The 22,156-nt window shown below is 49.2% G+C and overlaps 1 protein-coding gene across 6 annotated transcripts in view; it reads right to left on the reverse strand.

Moving 5' to 3' along the window:
* The window catches only part of stxbp4 (syntaxin binding protein 4), a 150,260-nt gene that overhangs the window by 68,103 nt on the left and 60,001 nt on the right, over positions 1-22,156 (reverse strand). For all 6 annotated transcript variants that reach the window (XM_073026474.1, XM_073026475.1, XM_073026473.1 and 3 more), the window contains 3 exons: positions 12,289-12,386; positions 5,128-5,224; positions 2,686-2,795 (listed from right to left, as the gene is read on the reverse strand). In XM_073026474.1, the coding sequence (XP_072882575.1) occupies positions 2,686-2,795; positions 5,128-5,224; positions 12,289-12,386 (305 nt within the window). The remainder of the gene's footprint in view (positions 1-2,685; positions 2,796-5,127; positions 5,225-12,288; positions 12,387-22,156) is intronic.

Raw genomic sequence — 22,156 nt, forward strand, 5'->3', positions numbered from 1 at the left:
TGGACACCACTCAGTGAAACTGGGTAGACCGACACTGGCCTGGGAGTGTAGAGATCTGGACACCACTCAGTGAAACTGGGTAGACCGACACTGGCCTGGGAGTGTAGAGATGTGGACACCACTGGGTGAAACTGGGTAGACTGACACTGGCCTGGGAGTGTAGAGATGTGGACACCACTGGGTGAAACTGGGTAGACCGACACTGGCCTGGGAGTGTAGAGATGTGGACACCACTGGGTGAAACTGGGTAGACCGACACTGGCCTGGGAGTGTAAAGACGTGCACACCACTCAGTGAAACTGGGTAGACTGACACTGGCCTGGGAGTGTAAAGACGTGGACACCACTCAGTGAAACTGGGTAGACCGACACTAGCCTGGGAGTGTAGAGATGTGGACACCACTGGGTGAAACTGGGTAGACTGACACTGGCCTGGGAGTGTAGAGATGTGGACACCACTGGGTGAAACTGGGTAGACCGACACTGGCCTGGGAGTGTAAAGACGTGGACACCACTCAGTGAAACTGGGTAGACCGACACTGGCCTGGGAGTGTAAAGACGTGGACACCACTCAGTGAAACTGGGTAGACCGACACTAGCCTGGGAGTGTAGAGATGTGGACACCACTCAGTGAAACTGGGTAGACCAACACTGGCCTGGGAGTGTAAAGACGTGGACACCACTCAGTGAAACTGGGTAGACCGACACTGGCCTGGGAGTGTAGAGATCTGGACACCACTGGGTGAAACTGGGTAGACCGACACTGGCTTGGGAGTGTAAAGACGTGGACACCACTCAGTGAAACTGGGTAGACCGACACTAGCCTGGGAGTGTAGAGATCTGGACACCACTGGGTGAAACTGGGTAGACTGACACTGGCCTGGGAGTATACAGATGTGGACACCACTGGGTGAAACTGGGTAGACCGACACTGGCCAGACCGACACTGTCCTGGGAGTGTAGAGATCTGGACACCACTCGGTGAAACTGGTTGGGTAGACGCTGGCCTGGGAGTGTAGAGATGTGGATACCACTTGGTGAAACTAGGTGGACATTGAGATCAGCCCAACGGTTTACAGAGGAGCTGTCCTGGGCCCAGTACGTAAGTACAATTACAAAGAAAGCACGGCAGTGTCTCTACTTCCTTAGGAGTTTGCAAAGGTTCGGCATGACATCTAAAACTTTGACAAACTTCTATAGATGTGTAGAGGAGAGTATATTGACTAGCTGCATCACAGCCTGGTATGGAAACACCAATGTCCTTGAACGGAAAATCCTACAAAAAAAAATGGATACGGCCCAGTCCATCACAAGTAGAACTTACCCCACACTGAGCCCATACACATGAAACACTGTTGCAGGAAAGCAGCATCCATCATCAGGCACCCCACCACCCAGGACACGCTCTTTTCTTCCTGCTGCCATCAGGATGAAGGTGCAGGAGCCTCAGGACCCACCCCACCAGGTTCAATATTACCCCTCAACCATCAGGCTCTTGAACCAGAGGGGAGAACTTCACTTGACCATCATTGAAATGTTCCCACAACCTATGGACTCACTTTCAGGGACTCCTCTCATGTTATCAATATTTATCGCTTATTTATTTATTATTATTATTATTTCTTTCTTCTTGTACTTGCACAGTTTGTTGACTTTTGCACACTGGTTGAAAGCCCATGTTGGTGCAGTCTCTCATTGATTCTGTTTTGGTTAGTTTATGGATTAATGAGTATGTCTTCAAGAAAATGAATCTCAGTGTCGCTTATGGTCACATATATGTACTTTGATATATAGAACAGAAACTGGGGACAGACTTGCAGGCTTGAGCCTTACCCAGGCATTCAAGGGATTACACACAGAGATGAGATAAGCAGAGCTTGATAAGGGTTTGAGCATTGCATTAAATATGGGAGTTGGAACATTATGTTAACACTGTACAAGACATTGCTGAGGCCTAATCTGAAGTATTACATGCAGTTCTGGTCATTTTATCTATAGGGAAGATATCAATAAGACTACTGAAAAAGTACAGGGAAAATTTACAAGGATGTTTGGGACTTGAGGAACCGAATTATAGGGAAAGGTTGAATAGGTTAGGCCTTTATTCCCTGGAGCATAGGACAATGAAGGGAGATTTGATAGAGCATACAAAATTATGACTAGAATTGGAGGTCATAGGTTAAAGGTGAAAGGTGAAAGAGAGTCAGAGAAGTACAGTACAGAAAATGCCCTTCGGCCCGCCTAGCCCACACTGAAATAATTTAAGCTGCCTACTCCCATCGACCATTTAAAGGGAAACCTGAGGGGGAACTACTTCACTCAGAGGGTGCTACAAGTGTGGGATGGGCTGCCTTCAGAAGTAGGTTCGACTGCAACATTTAAGAGAAGTTTGGATAGGTACATGGATGGGAAGGTTACGGTCCAGGTGCGGGTCAATGGGACTAGGCAGAATAACGGGTTTGCATGGGCTAGATGGGCTGAAGGGTCTGGTTCTGTGTTCTAGAACTCTGTTGGCATTTATATCCACACGGAAAAAGGAGGGTTTTCCCTGATACTGTGTGGCTGCACAACAGAATTCCAAGCGTGGACATAGGCACAGATGACTGGTTTGGTATTCTCCCAGGCTGCTCGGCACTGGAGGCAAGAGTGCAAACAGGCTGGACTGTGCTGCTAAGAGAAACCTCACCTGTGTGGCACGGGCTGTCTCAGAGACGCTGGCGACAGACCACTCCACCGACTCCGAAGCCGTGTCATCCAGCTGCAATCGGAACAAGTCTCTGGCTGCCTGTACAAAGTCTGTGGAGAAAGGAAATGGCTCCTTAACAAGGGAACACTCGTCCAACAGGGCCAGGTCACACTGCCAAATAAAATTATTCATGAGGTGTACCAATTAATCTACAAATCACCCACCTCTGCGTGAAAAAAATTGTCTTCCCCCTTGCACTTTCCTCCAAACTGCCTCTAAATGATGCCCCCTCATATAAGCTATTTCCACCCTGGGGAAAAATCTCTGGCTGTCCACTCGATCTATGCCTCTTATCATGAGGTCTGGAATGCACTGCCTCGGAAGGCAGTGGAGGCCAATTCTCTGGATGCTTTCAAGAAGGAGCTAGATAGGTATCTTATGGATAGGGGAATCAAGGGATATGGAGACAAGGCAGGAACCGGGTATTGATAGTAGATGATCAGCCATGATCTCAGAATGGCGGTGCAGGCTCAAAGGGCCGAATGGTCTACTTCTGCACCTATTGTCCATCATTCTGTACAGCTCTATCAAGTCACATCTCATCCTCCTTCAGTCCAGAGAGAAAACCCCAAGGTCACTCAACCTACCCTGACAAGACATGCTCTCCAATCCAGGCAGCATCCTGGTAAATCTCTGCATCCTCTCTAAAGCTTCCCCGTCCTTCCAATAGAGAGGCAACGAGAACTCAATACAATGCATTTCAGGAGGAGCTTCTTCTCCTCCGCCATCAGATTTCTGAACGGTCTATGAACACATTATTCTTTTTTTTGCACCATTTTTTATTGTGAAAATTAAAGCAACTTTATTCTCAGTAGCCACTTTAGTAGGCACACTTGTACACCTGCTTGCTAATGCAATATCTAATCAGCCAATCATATCCCAGCAACTCAATGCATAAAAGCATGCAGACACGGTCAAGAGGTTCAGTTGTTGTTCAGGTCAAACATCAGAATGGGGAAGAAACGTGATCCAAGTGACTTGACTGTTGGTGCCAGATGGGGTGGTTTGAGTATCTCAAGAACTGCTGATCTCCTGGGATTTCATCACACAACAGTCTCCAGAGTTTACAGAGAATCGTGCAACCCCACCCCCCCCAAAAAAAAACATCCAGAGAGCAGAGGTTCTGTAGGTGAAAAGGCCTTGTTAACGAGAGAGGCTAGAGGAGGATGACTGCCTGGTTCAAGCTGACAGTAACTCAGATAATCAATAGTGGCGTGTAGAAGAGCATCTCTGAACGCCAAAGTGCCTGGGCTACAGCAGCAGAAGACCACGAACATACACTTAGTAGCCGTTTTATTAGGTAGGTTCCTACTAAAGTGGCCACAGAATGTATAATGGAACCTATTATGTTTAGTACTCCAGGTGCAGCCTCTAACACCTTGCATAATACTCTGTTTTTAACCTCCAACCAGCAGGCTCTAAAATCTAATACATCAACTTACCTTAACAATAATTTTCCCTCTCATCTTATCCCCTCTCACCTCCCCCGGAGCTTCTTCCCCCTTTTCTTCCTTCCATGGCCTTCTGTCTCTTTCACCAATCAACTCCCCAGCTCTTTACTTCATCCCTCCCCCTTCAGGTTTCACCTATCACCTTGTATTTCCCTCTCTCCTCCCCCCAACTTTTAACTCTACTCCTCAGCTTTTTCTCTCCGGTCCTGCCGAAGGGTCTCGGCCCAAAACATCGACAGTACTCTCTTCCACAGATGCTGCCTGGCCCGCTGAGTTCCTCCAGCACTTTGTGTCTGCTCCTCGGGTTTCCAGCGTCTGCAGATTCTCTTGTTTGTACATCATTTATCTTCATTGTTAACTGTTGCACATGCATGCTAACATTTTGCGTTTCATGAATAAACAGAGAACAAGAGTTCAAATAAAAAGTGAACATTGGCAAACCCTGAGACCGAAGCCGAGGATTTGAACAGATGTTCTTCATTTTTCCTTTTCTATAGGAGGTACTTTGAACAAGCCATTAATACCAAATAATGCTGAGGAGGAATTAAACAGCGATCCAATCTGTAGGGAGTTTCTGAACGGCAGAAGCCCAGTGACACTTGAGGTTTGGGGTAAATTTACTTATTATTGTTATGGGTACCAAGATACGGTGAAAAAACTTTGTTTTGCATTCCAACCATAGATTTATATCCTAGATTCCACTATACGTAGATAACCATAGATTCACTATGTCAGTACACTGAGGTAGTACAGGGGAAAACAGTAACAGAAGACAGGACAAAGCGTTCTGAGTTACAGAGGAAGTGCAGAGTAAGTAGATAATAAGGTGCAAGACAACGATGGGGTAGACTGGGAGGTCAAGAGACCCTCTTGTACAAGGAGACCAATTTAAATGGGGTTAGGGACACACATAGTGAGGACCAGCACTCACCTCCATAGGCCACCGTTCCTTTGGAGTCCACCTGGAGCTGACGCCGGAGGGTCTGTTGCTGCTGCTGGGTGGGATCAATCCCGAGGTACCCCAGTGCCTGGGGAGGAAGGGGGGACATGTCACATCCCAAACTCAGAAGAATGCCAGTTTAACAAAGCTCAGGATACCAGCAAGCCCCTCCAATTCCCCGCACATCCCATGTCCCCACCACTTCCGCTGGCAGCTCGTTCCACACGCGCTTCACCCTCTGAGTAAAGACCTTTCTCCCTCTCTGACCCCTTCCTCTCGCCTTCTAATCGACCCACTGACCCTCCCACATGCTTTGATCACTAAGATCATTTCCCTCCTCCACCTGCCCATCACCCACACACCCCTCCTGCTGGACCCCCTCCCTCACACTGTTCCCATCTGCCCTCCCACCTCCCTTATTAGGTTCCATGCTCCTCTTTCCTCTCCTCTCAGATCCCACCATCTGCAGCCCTGTTGCCTCTCCTATTAGCTCCCACCATCTCCCTCTCACCTGTATCGACCAATCACCTGCTCCACTCCTTCTCTCCCCAACATCTTTATACGGGCTGTCCCCCACTTCTTTCCAGTCTAGAGGAAGGTATCGTTCTGAAACATGAACTACCCATTTTTCCCCCAGAGATGCTGCCCGACTCGCCGAATTTCTTTACCCACCACTGTCAATGCCTGTATTGCACGGGCAGCAAAGTAGCGTAGCAGTTAGTGTAACACTTTACAGTGCCAGCATTCGGGGTTCAATTCCCACCACTGTCTGAAGAGTTTGTACATTCTCTCCGTCGCCTCCTGGGTTTTTTCCGGGTACTCTGGCTTCCTTCCACATCCCAAAGACGTAATGGTTAGGGTTAATAAGTTGTGAGCATGATATGTTGGCACCAACAGTGTAGTGACCTTTGCAGACTGTCCCCCGCACATCCCTGGACTGTGTCGGTCGTTGCCATAAAACAATGCTTTCCACTGCACTTTTTGATGCACAGGTGACAAATAAAGCCAAGTTTTTCTTTGATTGGAAGAGAAATTTAAAGAGAACTCCAATGAAGTTGGGTGAGACTAGAACTGGAGGTCATGGGTTAAGGGTGAAAGGTGAACATGAGGGGAAACTTCACTCAGATAGTGGTGAGAGTGTGGAACCAGCTGCCAGTGGAAGTGTCGGAGTGTGGGCTCGATTTCAACATTTAAGAGAAATTTAGATAGGAATATGGATAGGAGGGCTGTGGTTCAGGCATGGGTCAATGCAGAATAACAGGCTGACCATAGGACCTGTTTCTGTGCTGTAGTGCTCTATGAGAAGAGGGAACGTTGGAGCTGTCTGGACAGGTGACAGCGAGGAATGGTGTGGGCTATTCCAGGATTTATTGCTACACAGCTGACCAGAGACAGCACCAATATCAAGTGACACTGTCCCCGTCTCACTGACAGCATTCCTTGATGGTGTGGATCGTGAATGAGGAACCCGCCCAGCACCAGGAAGTTTTACCCTCCTTAGATATTATGATAATTACATGGCCATGCAGACTGGGAGCAATTACTACTCATTAGCTAAATTCAGGTGCCCATGCTGTCTGATAACGTTGTTGTAAACTCAGGCAGAGTCTGGTGCCCTACAGTTTTATATATCAAGACATAATACGTTGCTAAGGACTGAATCTCTCTGCTGCTCTATACTACAATTTTTCCACCTTGTATTTATAAAGCTGCAGATTTCCCATGGTAACGTGCATGGGCGATAATGATTCAGCTGTCAACTTCCCTTCTTCTCTCTTGGAGAGATGTTAGCAAATGCAGGCTAATACCACAAGGAAAAGCTGTAGCTGTATAAAATCCTGGTTAGACCACACTGGGAACTGTGTTCAGTTCTGGTCATTTCACTTCAGGAAGGACGAGGGTGCAGAGGAGATTTACCAGGGTACCACCTGGAGTAGAGAGCTTGTCTTATGAGGATAGGTTGAGCGAGTTAGGTCTTTTCTTTGCAGCAAAGGAGGATGAGTGGTGATCTGACAGAGGTGTAAAAGAGACAAGAGGTGTCCAAAAAGATTAAATAAGTACAAGATGATAAGAGGCATAGATAGAATGGTCAACAAGAGACCACTTCCCAGGATGGAAATGGCTGTCACGGGGGACAGAAGTTTAAGTTGTTTGGAGGAAAGTATAGAGGGAAGGGGGATGTCAGAGAAAGTTTTTGTTCTGCACAGAAATGCTAGATGTGTGGAACGCCTGCCGGGGGTGGTGGTCTTTAGAGGCAGATACATTTGGGTCATTTAAGAAACTCTTACATGGATGAAAGAAAAATGGAGGGCTAGGTGGGAGGGAAGAGTTCGACTGATCTAGATTAGCGGTTCCTAACCTTTCTTATGCTGTGGACTAATACCATTAAGCAAGGGGTCTGTGGACCCCAGCTAGGGAACCCTTGATCCAGCTTAAAATTCAGCACAACTTTGTGGGTGAAAAGGTCTGTACTGTGCTGAGTTTAACTCGGTTTATTTTTGCAAGTGCATTGTTCTCCTGGGACAGACCCTCTCTCACGACTCCCCTTCTGTGATATGCACTGTCCCCCAGCTTCTCCAGCACATTCTCACTGGGACTCACTCTACAATGAAAGATCACACCATCTTGTCCCTTAAGGCTTCCAGTTAATTTCTATGACCCCCCCAGGTCAGCCCTAGCCCAAATCTCAGGTATCTATATGTCCACTTAATGTCAGATTCAGATTTATCACGTGCACATCGAAACATAAAGCGAAATGTGTCGTTTGCATCAACAACCAACACAACCTGAAGATATGGTGGTAGGTGTTGGCACACATTCTGGCACCAACACAGCATGTCCTCAGTGCTCAGCAGAACAGCACTGAACACAACAGCAAAACAAGACCCTTTCCTCCCTCCCATCTACACACACACATGGACTCACTCATACACACACGCACGGACACACTCACTCACACACGGACACACGCACGGACACACTCACTCACACACTCACTCACTCACTCACTCACTCACTCACTCACTCACTCACACACACACACGGACACGGACACACTCACTCACTCACACACACACACACGGACACACTCACTCACTCACGGACACACGGACACACTCACTCACTCACACACACACGGACAGACATGGACACACTCACAGACACGGACAAACTCACACACACGGACACACTCACTCACAGACACGGACACACTCACTCACAGACACGGACATACTCACTCACACATGGACACACTCACTCACTCACGGACACACTCACTCACTCACACGGACACACTCACTCACGGACACGGCACACTCACTCACACATACACACACGGACACACTCTTTCACGGACATGGACACACTCACTCACACATACACACACGGACACACACACACATGGACACTCACACACACATGGACACACTCACTCACTCACACACGGACACACTCACTCACACACACACACACACTCACTCACACACACACACGGACACGGAGACACTCACTCACACACACACACACACGGGCACACTCACTCACACACGGACACACTCACACACACACGGACATGGACACACTCACACACACACACACAGACACACTTACACATACACACACGGACACACTCACACACACACACACACGGACACACTCACTCACACATACACACGGACACACTCTCACACACACACACACACGGACACACTCACTGACACACACACACGGACACACACACGGACACACTCACTCACACACACACACATACACACACGGACACACTCACTCACACACACACACGGACACGGACACACTCACTCACACACGGACACACTCACTCACACACGGACACACACACAGACACACTCACTCACACACGGACACACACACTCACACACACACACATACACACACGGACACACTCACTCACACACACACACATACACACACGGACTCACTCACACACACACACATACACACACGGACACACTCACACACACACACATACACACGGACACGGACTCACTCACTCACACATACACACACGGACACACTCACTCACACACACACACATACACACACGGACTCACTCACACACACACACATACACACGGACACGGACACACTCACTCACACATACACACACGGACACACTCACTGACACACACACACACTGACACACTCACACGCACATGGACACACTCACTCACGGACACACTCACTCACACACGGACACGGACACACTCACTCACGGACACGGACACACTCACTCACGGACACACACACGGACACACTCACTCACACACACACACGGACACGGACACACTCACTCACTCACATACAGACACGGACACACTCACTCACACACACACACGGACACACTCCCTCACTCACACACGGACACACTCACTCACGGACAAACACACACACACACACGGACACACTCACTCACGGACACACACACACACACACGGACACACTCACTCACGGACACACACACACACAGACGGACATACTCACTCACTGACACACTCACTCACACACACACACACGGACACGGACTCACTCACTCACACATACACACGGACACGGACTCACTCACTCACACATACACACACGGACACACTCACTCACACACACACACATACACACACGGACTCACTCACACACACACACATACACACACGGACACACTCACACACACACACATACACACGGACACGGACTCACTCACTCACACATACACACGGACACGGACTCACTCACTCACACATACACACACGGACACACTCACTCACACACACACACATACACACACGGACTCACTCACACACACACACATACACACACGGACACACTCACTCACACACACACACACACACGGACACGGACACACTCACTCACACACGGACACACTCACTCACACACGGACACACACACAGACACACTCACTCACACACGGACACACACACTCACACACACACGGACACACACACACGGACACACACACACGGACACACACACACGGACACACACACACGGACACACTCCAGACCCACTGACTCACACACCTCGGGGTCTCTGACACGCCTCTGCCAAGTTCCTCCAGCGATTTGTTTCTTTGCTCTCAGTTCCAGCATCTACAGTGTCTTGTGTCTCCAGCCCCTCCCCCATGAAGCTCAGCTGGGGTAAGGGGGGGGGGGCATATCTCAGAACTTCTCACAGCACGTTCCCACATGAACAAGAGCCTCTGCCTTGCTGTTCTCCACGTACAGAGAGCAAGGTGTAGACTCAGTGGACAAGGTCAGCAAGGGTTAACCACCTGCTTTCCTTCCTCAGTCTAACTCACTAACTGAAAGCAGCTGTAAAAAGCTTGAACTCAAGAGGACAATTCACTTGCAGAAAAAAGATTTATGCACATTAAAGTTCACACTGGGAATCATCACAGAAACAGGCCATTCCCAGTCCAGTGTATACCTGGTGACAGCAAGAGAGACTCAACAACTCGATAACCAGGACATAGACCTTTCTGCGCAGTTTAAGCTGTACGGTCACAGATAATGTACATGTAAACAGACTTTTTGGCCCACTGTATCCATGCTGACCCTCTTGGCTACCTATACTGCATTAATTCCCCATCCCCGTGCCCTGCTCGTTCAGGTACATGTCCCGTCTCCACCACCTCTACCCCTGACAGCTCATTCCAGATACCAACAGCTTTGTGTGGAGTAAACCTCCCTACAGATCCCCTTTACTTCTCCTCCCCCCCCCCACCTTAACCTGGTGTCCTCCTCCTACAGAGATTGCCTACCATTTATACACCTCTCTCACTTCACCCCTCCACCTCCTTCACTCTAGAGCAGGGTTTCCCAGCCTGGAGTCCACGGACACCCCGGTTAGTAGTAGGGGTCCGTGCTGTAAAAGGTTGGGAACCCCTGCTCTAGGGAAAACAAAGGCACAGTAGTGTAATGGTTACGGTGTCTTCACTTCTCGCTGCAGCCTGTAGAGTCTCTGTGTCCGCGGTGGGTTTCGTCCAAGTGCTCCAGTTTCCTCCCATCATAAGTAGGTTAATTGCTCACAGGGGTGTAATTGGGCAGCGTGGGCTCGTTGTACTGGGAGGGCGTGTTACTGTGCTGTGTCTCCAGCCTATCCTATCTCTCCTGATAACTAAAGGTGAACACTCCAACTCCTGATCCACCTTGCTCATTATTTGTTTACCCGCTATCTCTCGGTTACCGCTGCTCAGTATTTTGCATTCTGCCTTCTTTTACTGCCTCGATGTACGTTTGTGTCTGGATGGCACAAACTGTGGAACAACGTCACTAACAAGAATAATGGGTAAAGGCCTCCCCACCAATCAGCCCATCTACATGGAGCGTTGTCGCAGGAAAGCAGCGTCCACCCTCACCACCCAGGTCAGGCTCTCTCCTCACTGCTGCCATCAGGGGGAAGGTACAGGAGCCTCAGGACTCTCACCATCAGGCTCAGGACCAGTTATTATCCCTTAACCATTAGACTCCTGAATCAGAGGGGATAACTTCATTCAATCTCTCACTGAACTGTTCCCACAACCTACAGACTCACTTTCAAGGACTCTCCATCTCGTGTTCTCGATATTTATTGCTTATTTATTTATTTATTAGTGATTTTTCTTTCTTTTTGCATTTGTAGTTTGTTGTCTTTTACAAGTTGTTTGTCCGCCCTGTTGAGTGTGGTCTTTCATTGATTCTATTTTTGTTATTGGATTTATTGCGTATGCCTGCAAGAAAATGAATCTCAGGGTTGTGTATGGTGACATATATGTACTTTGATAATAAATTTACTTTGAACTTTGAAATGAATTCCAAATTCCACTCCAATCCAGGTAACATCTTGTAAACATCAGGACTCGATGAAGGGTCTTGACCTGAAACGTTGACTATTTATTCCTCTCCATAGATGTTGCCTGACCTGCTAAGCTCCTCCAGCATTTTGTGTGTGTAACCCAACATCGTATAGATTTTTCTATGCCCACTCTACCTTAACTGCATCCTTCCTGTAGTACGGTGACCAGAATTTTTGTGTGAAAGTTCTTTATGAATGAGTAAATTCTTGACCAAGCTTTCTATAGGAAGTGTCTTGAAGACTGTTTTGTAGTCAATAACTTACCATCTCCAACTTCTCCACCTTCAGGCGAAAGCTGGGATTGAGGGACAGCGACCTCCCTCGGGGGACAGAGGGCTGTGGCCAGGCTAGACTCGTACCAACTGAAGACAAAGAAAAGACTCGATTCATTAATGCTCAACCCCAGCCTGCCTTTTCATAGCACCATTTCTATCCCTCGACTCTCCAACGTTCGACAAGATCAGAATCAAATTCAGATTGGAAATATCCCTGGAATATGTCGTGAAATTTGTTGTTATGCAGCAGCAGTACATTGCAATACATAACTGTAAATCACAGTAACTATACATTTTTAAAACGTTAAATTAAATAAGTAGTGCAAAAAGAAAAAATAGTGAGGTGGTGTTCATGGGTTCAACGTCTATTCAGAAATCTGAATCATTGAGTGTGTGCTTTCAGGCTCCTGTACCTACTCCCTGATGGTAGCAATGAGAAGAGGGCATGTCCTGAGAGATGAGGGTCCTTAATGATGGATGCTGCCCTTCTGAGGTATCGTTCCTTGAAGATGTCCAGGATGTGAGCGAGGCCAGTGCCTATGATGGAGCTGACTGACTGTGAACTTCCATCGAGTCATTTCATGGTGCCTCTGCCTACTGGACCTCGAGGAAACCACACACAGGACCACAAGAACAGCAGCAGGGCCAGGCCACTCCGAATCAGATTAATTATCACCAACAGACTGTACGTCATGAAATTAGCTGTTTTTCAGCTGCAGTACAGTGCAATACATAAAAGTTACTGTAAGTTACAAGAAGAATATATTAAAGCAGTGCAAAACGAGGGCAAAGCAGTGGGGCCGTGTTCACGAACCATTCAGATACTGACAGCAGAAGGGAAGAAGCTGTTCCTTAGCAAGTCGGGCTCCCACCTCCCCCCACCTTCTTTATGGGGCCCCTGCCCCCTTCTTCTTCGGTCCTGACGAGGGGTCTCGGCCCGAAACGTTGACTGCTTGTTTCCACGGATGCTGCCCGACCTGCTGAGTTCCTCCAGCTTGTTTGTTCGTGTTGATTTGACCACAGCATCTGCAGCGTACTTTGTGTCTCCTAAAATGTTGAGTGTGGATCTTCAGGCTCCTGCACCTCCTCTCTGATGGCAGCAACGAGAAGAGAACAGGTAACGGACAGTGAAATTCCCTCATGGTGGATGCTGCCTTAAGGCATTGCCTTTTGAAGACGTCCTCATTGGTGGGGAGGGAAGTGCCCATGATGGGGTCTGCAGCCTTTCCCAATCCCGTGTACTGGGGGATGCATACCAGACACTAATGCAACCAGTCAGACCATTCTCTATGACGCATCTGTACAGAACCCAAATCTCCTCCAACTCCAAATGAAACATAGCTGCTGACGTGCCTTCTTTATAATTACATCGTGTTGGTCTCAGGATAGATCCTCGGAGAGTTTGACCCTTGGCCCCAAGCCTGCGCTATGCAGGGTTGAGGCTGCAGTCAGACCATGTTCTCCACGTAGCAATATCCCTGTAATTCACCCACCATCTGATCCATGAACACTGCCTCGTTATTTGTCCTAGGTATGGATCTCTGTTGAGGACTGAGAGTGGGAAGGGGCAGGGAGAGGGGAATCATGGTGGGGAAAAGGGGAAGGGAGCTGGAAGCACCAAAGAGACATCCTGTAATGATCAATAAACCAAATGCCTGGAATCCAGCGACCTTGCCCGGGGTCTCAGGGTTGGGTGTGTCTTCACTCACGCCACCCCCCACCCCAGCACTCCTTCATTACCACCTGTCTCACACCCCTCCCACGGCGTGCCATTCCCAGCATCCTTTGCTCCCAGATTTACACACTCACTCTCCGCTCCACGTTGACAAACACAGTACTGTGCTAAAGTCTTGGGCACCCAAGCTATATATATGTGCCTGAGACTTTTGCACAGTCCTGTACAGAGTGACGTTAAGCACAGGAGTGTCTGTACATGAGGAGACTCTGACAAGAAATGATACAGCATGGTGGCGGGCTGGGGGAGGGGAGGTGTTAATGGGTGGAGGGGTGGTGTTAACGGGTGTGGAGGGGAGGTGTTAATGGGTGTGGAAGGGAGGTGTTAATGGATGTGGAAGGGAGGTGTTAATGGGTGGAGGGGGTGTGGTGGGGTGGTGTTAATGGGTGGAGGGGGGGTGGGGTGGTGTTAATGGGTGCAGGGGTGGTGGGGAGGTGTTAATGGGTGGAGGGGGGTGGGGTGGTGTTAATGGGTGCAGGGGTGGTGGGGAGGTGTTAATGGGTGGAGGGGATGGGGAGGAGATGTTAATGGGTGGAGGGGGTGTGGAGGGGAGGTGTTAATGGGTGGAGGGGGTGGGGAGATGTTAATGGGTGGAGGGGGTGTGGTGGAGAGGTGTTAATGGGTGGAGGGGGTGGGGAGATGTTAATGGGGTGGAGGGGGTTGTGGAGGAGATGTTAATGGGTGGAGGGGGTGTGGAGGGGAGGTGTTGGGAGGTGTTAATGGGTGGAGGGGGTGGGGAGATGTTAATGGGTGGAGGGGGTGTGGTGGAGAGGTGTTAATGGGTGGAGGGGGTGTGGTGGAGAGGTGTTAATGGGTGGAGGGGGGTGGGGAGATGTTAATGGGTGGAGGGGGTGTGGAGGGGAGATGTTAATGGGTGGAGGGGTGGTGGGGGGGTGTTAATGGGTGGAGGGGTGGTGGGGAGATGTTAATGGGTGGAGGGGTGTGGAGGGGAGGTGTTAATGGGTGGAGGGGTGGTGAGGAGATGTTAATAGGTGGAGGGGTGTGGAGGGGAGGTGTTAATGGGTGGAGGGGTGGTGAGGAGATGTTAATGGGTGGAGGGGAGGTGGGGAGGTGTTAATGGGTGGAGGGGAGGTGGGGAGGTGTTAATGGGTGGAGGGGTGTGGAGGGGAGGTGTTGATGGGTGGAGGGGTGTGGAGGGGAGGTATTGATGGGTGGAGGGGTGGTGAGGAGATGTTAATGGGTGGAGGGGAGGTGAGGAGATGTTAATGGGTGGAGGGGGTGTGGTGGGGAGTGTTAATGGGTGGAGGGGTGGAGGGGATGTGTTAATGGGTGGAGGGGGTGTGGAGGGGAGGTGTTAATGGGTGGAGGGGTGGTGGGGGGGTGTTAATGGGTGGAGGGGAGGTGAGGAGATGTTAATGGGTGGAGGGGGTGTGGAGGGGAGGTGTTAATGGGTGGAGGGGTGTATAGGGGAGGTGTTGATGGGTGGAGGGGTGTGGAGGGGAGGTGTTGATGGGTGGAGGGGTGTGGAGGGGAGGTGTTGATGGGTGGAGGGGTGGTGGGGAGGTGTTAATGGGTGGAGGGGGTGGGGAGATGTTAATGGGTGGAGGGGTGGTGAGGAGATGTTAATGGGTGGAGGGGTGGAGGGGAGGTGTTAATGGGTGGAGGGGTGTGGAGGGAGGTGTTGATGGGTGGAGGGGTGTGGAGGGGAGGTGTTGATGGGTGGAGGGGTGTGGAGGGGAGGTGTTGATGGGTGGAGGGGTGGTGAGGAGGTGTTGATGGGTGGAGGGGTGGTGAGGAGGTGTTGATGGGTGGAGGGGTGTGGAGGGGAGGTGTTGATGGGTGGAGGGGTGGTGTTAATGGGTGGAGGGGTGTGGAGGGGAGGTGAGGAGATGTTAATGGGTGGAGGGGTGGTGAGGAGATGTTAATGGGTGGAGGGGGTGGAGGGGAGGTGTTAATGGGTGGAGGGGGTGTAGAGGGGAGGTGTTGATGGGTGGAGGGGGGTGTGGAGGGGAGGTGTTGATGGGTGGAGGGGTGGGGAGGTGTTAATGGGTGGAGGGGGTGTGGAGGGGAGGTGTTAATGGGTGGAGGGGGTGTGGAGGGGAGGTGTTAATGGGTGGAGGGGTGGTGAGGAGATGTTAATGGGTGGAGGGGGTGTGGAGGGGAGGTGTTAATGGGTGGAGGGGGTGTGGAGGGGAGGTGTTAATGGGTGGAGGGGGTGTGGAGGGGAGGTGTTAATGGGTGGAGGGGGTGGGGAGATGTTAATGGGTGGAGGGGTGGTGAGGAGATGTTAATGGGTGGAGGGGGTGTGGAGGGGAGGTGTTAATGGGTGGAGGGGGTGTGGAGGGGAGGAGTTAATGGGTGGAGGGGGTGTGGAGGGGAGGAGTTAATGGGTGGAGGGGTGGTGGGGAGGTGTTAATGGGTGGAGGGGTGTGGAGGGGAGGTGTTGATGGGTGGAGGGGTGGTGGGGTGGTGTTAATGGGTGGAGGGGTGTGGAGGGGAGGTGTTGATGGGTGGAGGGGTGGTGGGGGTGGGGAGATGTTAATGGGTGGAGGGGTGGTGGGGGTGTTAATGGGTGGAGGGGTGGTGAGGAGATGTTAATGGGTGGAGGGGTGGTGAGGAGATGTTAATGGGTGGAGGTGTTAATGGGTGGAGGGGTGGTGTTAACGGGTGGTGGGGAGGTGTTAACGGGTGGTGGGGAGGTGTTAACGGGTGGTGGGGAGGTGAGGAGATGTTAATGGGTGGAGGGGGTGGGGAGGTGTTAACGGGTGGAGGGGTGGTGTTAATGGGTGGTGGGGAGGTGAGGAGATGTTAATATGTGGAGGGGTGGGGAGGTGTTAATGGGTGGAGGGGAGATGTTAACGGGTGGATGGGGGATGTTAATGGGAGGAGGTTTTGAGTCTGCTGGTTTTGGTGTGATCGCTGTGTAGCTTTCTCCCTGATGGGAGTGGAACAAACAGTCCATGAGCAGGGTGGGTCAGATCCCTTTTAATGCTCCTCCATCTTGTTAAATCTGTGCTCTCCTGGTTTAAACTCCCCTAAACAGACACTGACCCAACTCTACTCCCTCTCACTCGCCTTTCCTGGTCATCGATCGGCTTGTACAAAGAACTACAGACATTCGAAATGGGGAGAGGGGGTGGGAGAAACCAGCAGGGAGGGGGAGTGACGCCTCTGTATTCACACTCCCGCTTTCAACCCCAAGAAGCCACAGTTGCCAAGGCAACCTGTCGCTACACTCAGACGTGCAGTGGCTTCTCATTACCTGAAGCCTGTGCAAGCTATCGACTGCGGTACCTGGGGCCTCTGCACAAACCCTGCTCAAACAGACAAAATTAGCCCACTCATTAAGAATACCGTGGTGTGAACGAGAACATTTCCTTTTACCCATGTTGGGTTTGGATAAACTACTTGCCAATTCATCAAGACAACTGTTAGAAATCTCACACCTCAGTGAGGGAACTGTTTTATAATCAAATGATGGTTGCCTTTGCTTTACATAGAACACTACAACACAATACAGGCCTTTCTAGCCATGGTACTGTGCCAACCTTTAAACCAACTCCAAGATCAATCTACACACACAAGATGCTGGTGGAACACAGCAGGCCAGGCAGCATCTATAAGGAGAAGCACTGTCAATGTTTCGGGCCGAGACCCTTCGTCAGGACTGAAAGGAAAGATAGTAAGAGATTTAAAAGTAGTGGGGGAGGGGGAAATGCAAAATGATAGGAGAAGACCGGAGGGGGGTGGTATGAAGCTACTAAATATGTTGTTTGCCTCTTCTCCATCTCCCTCTGGTGCTTCCCCCCGCCGTTTCTTTCTCCCGAGGCCTCCCGTCCCATGATCCTTTCCCTTCTCCAGCTCTGTATCACTTTTGCCAATCACCTTTCCAGCTCTTAGCTTCATCCCCCTCCCCCCACTACTTTCAAATCTCTTACTAACTTTCCTTTCAGTTAGTCCTGACGAAGGGTCTCGGCCTGAAACGTCGACAGCGCTTCTCCTTATAGATGCTGCCTGGCCTGCTGTGTTACACCAGCATTTTGTGTGTGTTGTTTGAATTTCCAGCATCTGCAGATTTCCTCGTGTTTGCTCCAAGATCAATCCAACCTCTCCCTCCCACAAAGCACTCCATCTTCCTATGATCAATGTGTCTGTAAGAGTCTCTTAAATGTTCCTAATGTATCTGCCTCTACCACCACCTCTTCATGTTCCATGCAACCACCACTCTCTGTACCTCTGATGTCCCCCTATAATTTCTCCAATCACCTTAAGATTATGCCCCTGGAATTAGCCATTTCCTCACTGGGCTCTCCACTCTATCAATGCCTCTTATCCTATTGTCATATCATCCACTCTGTCTGTGCCTCTATCATCTGTACTCTTCTCTCGTCCTCCTTCGCTCCAAAGAGAAAAACCCTCACTTGCTCAACCTATCCTCATAAGGCATGCTCTCCAATCCAGGCAATATCCTGGTAAATCTCTCCAAAGCTTCCACTTTTTAAAAATAGATTTTAGTCCAATACTAAAAACATAGAACTGGGAACAACAGTAGGTGTGGGGACAGATTAATGATTCACAGAGTCTGAAAGACACAGGACCTGCTGACATAATTCATCAGACTACAGCTGTACAAGTCAGTGGTGCAGCTGTGGGTGGGGAAGAGGCAGATACATTAGGAGCATTTACCACATTTACTGGGTGGGGGAGGAGAGGCAGATACATTAGGGGCATTTACCAGGGGTGGGGAAGAGGCAGATACATTAGGAGCATTTACCACATTTACCGGGGGGGGGGGGGGAAGGAGAGGCAGATACATTAGGGGCATTTACCACATTTACCAGGGGTGGGGAAAAGGCCAATACATTAGGAGCATTTACCACATTTACCGGGGGGGGGGGGGGGAGAAGGAGAGGCAGATACATTAGGGGCATTTACCACATTTTCCAGGGGTGGGGAAAAGGCTGATACATTAGGAGCATTTACCACATTTAATGGGGGGGGGGGGGGAAGGAGAGGCAGATACATTAGGGGCATTTACCACATTTACCAGGGGTGGGGGAGAGGCAGATACATTAGGGACATTTACCAGGGGTGGGGAAGAGGCAGATACATTAGGGACATTTACCAGGGGTGGGGGAGAAGCAGATACATTAGGGACATATAGAGATTCTTAGATAAGCACGTGAATGATGGAAAAATGGAGGGCTATGTGGGAAGGAAGAGATAGATTGATCTTCAAGTAGGTTAAAGGGCTAACAAAATATTGTGGGCCGAAGAGCCTCATTGTGCTGTACAGTTCTGTGTTCTCTGTTCTACAGTTAGAATGCTACAGAAGCTTGCCCATGCAGATTGGAGGGGGAGACCAGTGGGGATGATGGCAGAGCACAGATGGCTGAAGCTTCTGGGAATAGTTCACAAGGCGCAGGATAGTCTCTATGTCTCATAGAGGAAGAAGTTCTCAAATGGCAGGGCTAGGCCACTGTGGCTGACAAAGGAAGTTAAGGTCTGCATAAAAGCCAAGGAAAAAAAAAAGTGAGTGGGAAGTTGGATGATTGGAAAGTTTTTAAAACCCAACAAAAGGCAACTAAAAAAAGTAAGAAGAAGGAAAAAGATGAAATATGAGAGCAGAGTAGCCGATAATATGACACAGGATACTATAAGTTTTTTCAGTTATATAAAGAGTAAAAGGGAGGTGTGAATTGGACAACTGGAAAATGATGCTCTTGAGGTAGTAATGTGAGACACAGAAATGGCGAATGAACTTAATAGGTACTTTGCATCAGTCTTTACTGTGGAAGACACTAGCTGTAGAGGTCTTCCACAGTAAAGTCTGTGGTCTGTGAGTGCCAGGGAGCAGGAGTGAGTGATATTTATTACAAAGGAAAAAGTTCTAGGCAAACTCATGTCACCTGGACCAGATGGACAGCATCCCAGAGTCCAGAGAGAGGTTGCTGAAGAGATGACAGATCCATTGGTTATAATCTTTCAAGAATGACTTGATTCTGGCATGGTCCCGGAGGACTGGAAGATTGCAAATATCACTCCACTCTTTAAGGAGGAAGACAAGAGAGAGGAAATTATAGGCCAGTTAGCCTAACCTCTGTGGTTGGGAAAGTGTTGCCATCCATTATTAAGGATGAGGAGACTAATGAAAAAAGAATTCAAAGTCAGCATGGTTTCTGTAAAGGAAAATCTTGCCTGACAAATCTGGTAGAGTTCCCTGAGGAAGTAACAGCAGAGTGGACAAAGGAGAGATAGTGGATGTCATTTGCTTGGATTTTCAGAAGACATTTGATAAGGTGCCACACATGAGGCTGCTTGACAAGATAAAATCCTATGGTGGCATGGATAGAGGAATGGCTGACAGGCAGGAGGCAGTGAGTGGGAATAAAAGGGGCCTTTTCTGGTTGGCTGCCAGTGACTTGTGGTGTTCCTCAGGGGTCAGTAGTGGGACCGCTATTTTTCACACTGTTTGTCAGTGATTTAGATAGTGGAATTGATGGCTTTGTGACAAAATTTGCGAATAATACGAAGCAAGGTGGAAGGGTAGGTAGTGTTGAGGAAGCAATATGATCGCAGCAGGAATTAGACAAATAGGAAGAATGGACGAAAAAGTGACAGATGGAACACAGTGTTAGGAAATGTATGATAATGTACTTTAGTAAAAGGAACAATAGTGCAGACTATTATCTAAATGGGGAGAAAATTCAAACATCAGAGGTGCAAACAAACTTAGGAGTAGTTGTGCAAGACTCCCAGAAGGTTAATTCACAGGTTAAGTCTGTGAGACAGAGGCAATGGCAATGTTGGCATTTATTTCAAAGGGAATAGAATACAAAAACAAGGAGATAAAGCTGAAGCTTTAAAAGACACCAGTCAGGCCTAGAGTATTGTCCACAGTTTTGGGCCCCATATCTCAGAAAGGATGTGTTGTCATTGGACAGTCCAGAGGAGTTCACAAGGATGATTCTGGGAATGGAGGGGTTAACATATGACATGAGTTTGGCAACTTTGGGCCTGTACTCTCCAGAATTTAGAAGAATGTGTGGGGATCTCACTGAAACCTACTGAATGCTGAAAGGACTGGATGTGGAGAGGATGCTCACTCTGCTGGGGTATCCAGAGCTAGAGGGCACAGCCTCAAAATCGAGGGGCGACCTTTTAGAACAGAATTAAGGAGGAATCTTTTTAGCCAAAGAGTGGTGAATCTGTGGAATGCTCTGAAACAGACTGCGGTGGAAGCCAAGTCTGTGGGTATATTCAAAGCAGAATTTGATAAGTTTCCTAATTGGTCAGGGCATCAAGGGATATGGTGAGGGGGCAGGTGTATGGGATTAAATGGGATCTAGGATCAGTCAAGATGAAATGTCAGAGCAGATTCAATGGGCTGAAATGGCCAATTCTGCTCCTCTGTTTTATGGTCTTATGGAACTATAAGGAGAAAGAGCTCAGGCTGGGGCTTTTCTCCCTGGAGTGAAGGAGATCGAAGGATGACGATATAAAGGTTTATAAAGTCATGAGGGGCAGAGACGTTTGCAGGGGCAGATTGTCACAGTAATTTCACCAGGGCAGGGGAATCCAAAAACTAGAAGAGAAAGACTTGGACAGGTACATGGATGAGAGGGGTTTGGAGGGATATGGCCCGGGTGCAGGTCAGTGGGACTAGGCAGAAAAATGGTTCGGCACAGCCAAGAAGGGCCAAAAGGCCTGTTTTTGTGCTGTAATGTTCTATGGTTCTATGAAAGATGAATATTTAAGGTGAGAGAGGATGTGAAAGGCAGCCCTTTTCACACAGAGGGTGATGGACATAAGGAAGTGGTCAAGGAACATTAACAGCATTTAGACAGGAACATGGAGAGGAAAGGTTCAGTGACCAAACTTGGGGAAAACCGAGTAGATCAAACAAGCAACTTGGTTGGCATGGATGAGTTGGGCTGAGGGGCGTGGTTCTGTGCTGTACAGTGCTAGGATTCTGACAGAGGTGAATAAGCTGGTACATCTGACAAGAACAGAGAGAGAGATATTGGCCATCCTCCAAATCCAGGACAAGCCATTCCGATCAAAGGCTGGGCAATAGAGGCTCCCCGTCCTGACAGTACCCACATCTCAGGAATGTCGGGTGGGAATCCCAGCATACACATCCTTTCCAACTCATTGTCCA

The sequence above is a fragment of the Hemitrygon akajei genome, chromosome 22 (assembly GCF_048418815.1).
Source record: "Hemitrygon akajei chromosome 22, sHemAka1.3, whole genome shotgun sequence".
Taxonomy (NCBI): Eukaryota; Metazoa; Chordata; class Chondrichthyes; order Myliobatiformes; family Dasyatidae; genus Hemitrygon; species Hemitrygon akajei.